Genomic DNA, 6,020 nt, shown 5'->3' with positions numbered 1-6,020 from the left:
CATTGATGCTGTGCCTCCCCTTTCTGTTTATAAACTCCCATTCATTCTCACGAGGTGCTTGTATATGCACATTGGGCATATTCCCCAAAAGAAAATCTGGTTGTACTTTGGAAAAGAAACAAATTCATTGACCAGGCTGGCCAGTGCGATTGACACATCTCTCACCACATCACACACAGCTGATTTCACCACTCCCATATAGTCACCAACAACTTGATAGAAAGTCCCACATGCATACATTTCGGAGAGCAATGAGGATCTGGTCTTCCACAGAGAGACCGTGACTCCTTTGCGTTCTGTGTTGAAGTTTTGGCCTGAGAAGGTTCACAAGGTACTCTATATCAGCCTTCGCAAAGCGAAATCGGACATACAGCTCCTCAGTGGCGTATTGCTCCAGTGGCTTGATACGTTCAACATACACCCTTTGACGGTATCCTCTCCTGGCAAAGTGGTGGTGGCGGTGGACAACACCTGCCATTTCACTGTCTCTTTCTGAATCCTCTGAGAAAGGCTGATTCATATGGCTGTGTAGTTGGTCTTTTCAAACACACCTATTCCAACTGATTAGTTTTGGCTTGTGTTCAATTGAGGCAATTGGACCCAAGGCCTATAATTGATGAACAATGTTCACTATAGTAAAGCAACGGAACCATGGACTCAAGAAGCTGTAACTTCACTGCTGCTGAAACCAATGCACGACTAGAGGGTGTTCGATGCCATCATGGAACAATAGTGCGAAGTTTTAATTCTTCTAAGGATACCTACACAGAAAATGTGAATGCCATAGGGTCTGGCGAGAGGAAGACCACAAACCAAATCAAATTGCGGTGGAAGAATCTTAAGGCCAGGGCAACACAGGACCATGCTGAAGCCAAAACCCCACAAACAGGCAACAAGCCATTTACACAGATGTGGTCCTCGACATCATTGGAGGTGAGAAGTCACAAACTCTCCATGGTATTCAAGGTGTTGTAGGGGATGGCGAGCCTTGGATTGAGGAAGAGGAGAATCTGCCAGTTCCTCCTGAGGCTGAGTGTATTTATATTGAATCTCAGCTCTGTTCCTGAGGAAGAAGCTGGATCCTCATTGGTTGAGCCAGTGGTAGTTGCCACAGGATCTCAGAGGAAAGGCTTGAAGCGCCCTTCATCAAACAAAGATGATGATTACAAGGCACTTCTGCAAAAAGAGACTGAAAGGGCAGAAGCACAGCTTCGTCTGACAGAGGAACAACTGACTCTGACCAAACTGCAGCAAACCAAGACCAGACTTGAGATCCGCCTCCTAAAGGCTACGCTCAGACAAGCTGGTCTCTCCACATCAGATGAGGAAGTCTGAAATTATTGTGGAGTATTTGACATTAAGTCTATTTTTTATTCAATACATCTATATTTGAAACTTGTTATAAATATCCTCAATGTAGTTTTTCTGTTGTAGGTCTCAAATGAGTGGACTGCTGGAAGAGGATGGGGTGTTTTTTTTTTTTTTTTTTTTAAATGTGTTTTCATTTCAAATAAAAACAAACTTATATTGACCCCACACTGGCTATTCTACTTGTTGCTCTTTACATATCTATAGTTCTACATTGTGATTTCCTTTCCTGTTTGAGCACTGGTTATCCAGATTTGGTGATCCTGAAAAGTTCCTATCCGGACCAGATTGATCCAATCTGATGTTGCTTTGAAAAACTGGCTCAAAAGTAAGCTGGATCACGTGATCTCGGATCACAAAAAAAAAAAAAGGATTACTAAATCCGGATCAATTTTATCCGGATTAAACCTTTTGATGAGAAAGAAAGTCCAATCCACAGTCAAATACAAGAGATGTTCATTTTATTAAAAGATCGTACAAAAATGACATGAAGTAAAGGTGGACTTAAGAAGGAGCTGTCTTCTGACAGACTGGACAAAAATATTTACACTCAATTCTAGATCCCCTCAAAGAGTTGAAATCTACATGTTGGTCGGAATTCCACATTAAATCCAGATTGTGTACATTTTTCTGATTAATGCCACTTTGGGCACTTCTGGATTAATGCTAGAGTATCTGTAGCAAAAGAAGAATATAATGTAAAAGCCAATGAACCCACTTTGCAATGCTGAGAACATAAATTTTGTGTTTTGCTACCATTAATCACCAAAAATCCAGTTGAAAACTATACATAATCTTGCTTTAAAGATCTTTTAAGTGTGGAAGGAAAAAGGGGGTTGATTATCCCACATCTCACCGCTGTTTCACTGTACAAGTGGCATAAAAGGTTTCTTCACTGCTCCTTCTGAATGGCGAAAGTTATTTCACGATGCAGTTAAACATGAGCGGTTTCATGTTTCATCTCCATAAAGGTAGCCCTCCCCATGTTGCCGCTTAGTCAGTTGATGAAAGTAGAAGTCATCTGATTTGAGGGGTCACCAGATTGTAGATCAGTGCTGCGAGGGTGACATCAGCTGCTCTAGAAGTCTTGCCGAATATTCTCCTTGTTCTCGTCGCCCTGCTGTTGTCTCAGTTGGGTTACTTCGTTCTCCAGCTGGACGATGGCCCGCTCGATCTCAAAGTTTTTACTGACCAGAGACACCCAGCTGTTGAGGGACGGACACAGATGTTACTCAAGAGGAGAATCTTGCCTTCACGTTGCCGTGCACTGCCTATTAAAAGCGCTTAACAACATACTTTGACTCCAGCTCTCGCAGCTTGGCTCCTCCTGCCAACTGGTCGTTTTTACGCTGCCAGTTTAGATCCTGAATTTGCTTCCTGCTTGGCAAACATGAGAAATGGAACTGGTAAGATGTGTGCAAGCTTGTTTACTGACACTTTCCTCCCCCAACAATGTTCCAGTAATCACTTCACCTGAATTTCTGCAGTTCCTTTTGGGCTATCTCAATCATGAAGGCCAAGTTACTGCAGCAGGACGATAATAAACACGTTAGTTTTCAGACTAATTATGCACGGAATTGATGTTCGTGGCAAACGCCCGCCATCACTTACTCGTTGTAGACCTTCCATGCGTTGGTTCCGTACTGCGACATGAGCTCCAGGTTCTCGATGCGGACCGCTTGGTGCTCCAGCTGGGCCATCGAGTTGTTCACACACTCCTGCCACGCCGTAATGTCGTTCTTCTGTCCTGACGAGGGTGCTGGCAGCTCATATCTCCGCGGGTGATGGAGAGTAAAGCGGAGTCAGAACAGCAGCGGCAACTTATAATTGTTTGCATTATCTATAAAACGTTGGATTTTAGAAACGAGGCCTGAAATAAAAGCCTACAGGATTTAACATCTAACATTACAGCAGCAGTTTGTTCAAAGAGGTGATATTTGAATCCCGTCCACCCAAAGATACATACAGGCTCAGAGCTAAAATAATTAAAAAGGATTGTCACTTTTTGCATTATTTGCCAATTCTTTAAGACAAATTTAACTGGTTCGATCTTCAGAAATGTGATTTTGTTTTTTGTAGTTTGCTATGATTAGTACACAGAATATTAGAATTTACTATGGCCACTTGCTATTCTGGAAGTTTGTATCAAATAACTTATATAAATATTAGATCAATTGATAATAATAGTAAATTCATTATTGTGATTTTATGGGATTGTTGCGTTTCTCAATATTTACTCACCGTGCTGCTTGCACTAATGCCTTATGGCACATCTTTTAACTTCTTATCCTTCTTCTTAACTTTCCAATCAATACATTTGCTTGTTACAAGAGCAAGGACTACTTTTCAAAGAGCAGTTTGCTTTCAAGACATTCCTAAAGAGAATAAACTAGAAAATATTAAAATGAATCACTGTAAAAAAATGTTTGTACATCACCAGCAATGTATTATTATATTTTATACTACAAGTGTTTATACCCGTTCTTGAGGTAAATGAGCAAACGGCAGAACTTTATCATCGTTGGACGCAGCAGAATCTTCTAATGAGTCTTTGTATATGCATAAGTTTCCCCACAGAAATGTGCATGCCTTTGATTCAGGTTTTTAGCAGCTTTAAATATAAACACAGACTCCAGCAGTATCTTATTGTTTACCTCTTCATGCTCAGGAGATCCATGGGCTGCCGAGCCGCCAGCCGATCAAATTCATTCCTCATGATTTCTGTCTAATGAGTGAAAAGAAATTTGCCGTTATTTCTGTCACAACAATTTGAATGTGAAAAAGGGGTTTCAGAGGTCTGAGGATTTGGCCACCTCAAACGTAGAGAAGTCCGGCGTTTGCAAGTAGCTCAGGTAGTTCTTGGTTGGTCGGTATCTTCTAGTTTCCTCCTCCACCAACGCTGCGGCCTGGAGAACAAAAAATTACCCAAGGTTTCAAAACACTGCAACAAATAAGAAACGGTTTAGAAACTAGTACAGGTGTTACAGTACTAGTTGCTTTCAGGATGCATGTACCTAATACATTACATCAGGTAGACAAAGTGACTTCAAATAAGCACTTTGAAACCATGCAAAGGCAAGATGTGGATCTCATAATAAAATAGTAATTGAGAAGTTCGTAATTATTCCATGCTTCACCTTCTATTGAAAGATATTTGCAAATGTCTGCGGTGAAATTCCCCCTAAATGCCCCTAAATTCAGTGTGTGTCACTAGGGCCCCGTGAAGAATTAAAAGCTCTTTTGGATACTTTGATTCGTTGTACTGTGGTAATATGGGACATAACTAACATAACACATTAGGAGTGGAGTAGGAACAGCTAAACAGGCGTTGCTCTCATATGCCATTTTGCCAATGAAAACCCCGAACAACTAACTTATGCTCTAACGTTGTAATTTAACGTTAATTTTCTAACGTGTCTTCTGACGAGTGATACAGAGGCTACTCATACGCTCCTCACCCAAGAAGCAAAGCTAACGCTAACGTTAGCATTACATGGAAAACAGTACCTTTAACGCTGCCTCCCACAAGAAAAACGTGAAATGTAACTGACGTTAGTACGTTTGCTACAATAATACGTGGACTACCGGAATGGCGTGCCGTTGTTTGGGGATTGCTCAGTGTCCTATTCAAACATGTTTCTATAAAGGTAACGCTTGCTAACATTAGCACACACGCTGCGGTTAGCATGCTGCGTGTTTACTCACCGCTTCTCGGACACCTGCGGCATCGTAACCTTGGTCGAAATATGGCAAAGCATCGACGAACACTTCGCCAGCGACTGAAGCCGTTCCAGCCATTTTAATCAGTCTATATTGATGATTTTGTTATGGCCCTCGTAGCTACAAAAACGTAAAAACTTCACAGCCAACGAAAGGTCAGTGATTCGGGTCTCAACCTTCAGAATAAAAGCCTTTACTAGTACGGCCCTGAGAAATTGTTTGCGACATCTAGTGGAGCGGAAGGTCGGAACTGCTGCTTGAGTGAAAAAGCTGTACTTGCTGTAAAAGGGTTTGCATATGTCCTACTAAATTTACACTTCTGAGGCTCCAGCCTTGATTTTTTCCAGTTTTAGAAATATTTTAAAATGGTCATTCTCCCAATGGACCCTCACCCCGCCAACCTCGCCCCACACACACGGACCCCGACCCGGCGAACCCCCACGGAACCTCCCGACCCAGACCCCCCATCTCCCACAATCTCCACTACCCCCCCCCCCCCAACGGAACCCGCCCACCCCTGGGTTTTTGTATTTAAAAACAAGACATCTTAATATATATCAAGACATCTTATATATATATATATTGTTTTTAAATACAAAAACCCAGGGGTGGGTATATATATATATATAATTTCTTGTGAGACATTGTGAGACAGGTTTTTTTGTTGCAATATGGATTATTTCGGTTTTTAGAAAAAAAAACTATGCTGTTTTTTCTGTGTGCAATATCGTTTTATTACAGATATGTATATCCCGTCAGGTGTCTGATTCATATGATAGACAGTTCATAAATAGTGCAAGAGCGTTGAGCCAACGCTAATTGTTTTCTGAAATGGGGTATTTGTTGCCGAGTAGATTATTTAAATCGTAGTGTTTACTGGCCATAAACAAGTTAATACGGTATTGGGCGACGTAATGACGTCATCACACGTA

The 6,020-nt window shown here is 41.5% G+C and overlaps 1 protein-coding gene across 1 annotated transcript; it reads right to left on the bottom strand.

Moving 5' to 3' along the window:
* Positions 1-1,812: 1,812 nt before the first annotated feature.
* Positions 1,813-5,277, bottom strand: bcas2 (BCAS2 pre-mRNA processing factor). Its single transcript, XM_037480781.2, has 7 exons — positions 5,074-5,277; positions 4,182-4,274; positions 4,023-4,093; positions 2,980-3,141; positions 2,842-2,892; positions 2,665-2,745; positions 1,813-2,573 (listed from the first exon to the last, which is right to left on the bottom strand). The coding sequence occupies exons 1-7, from the start codon at positions 5,164-5,166 to the stop codon at positions 2,447-2,449; spliced, it is 678 nt and encodes a 225-aa protein (XP_037336678.1). The 5' UTR covers positions 5,167-5,277; the 3' UTR covers positions 1,813-2,446.
* Between the last annotated feature and the right edge of the window lie 743 nt (positions 5,278-6,020).

This window comes from Pungitius pungitius, chromosome 1 (genome assembly GCF_949316345.1).
Source record: "Pungitius pungitius chromosome 1, fPunPun2.1, whole genome shotgun sequence".
NCBI lineage: Eukaryota > Metazoa > Chordata > Actinopteri > Perciformes > Gasterosteidae > Pungitius > Pungitius pungitius.
Note: the sequence above shows the minus strand (reverse complement) of the source record. Positions and strands in the feature narration are given on the sequence as shown.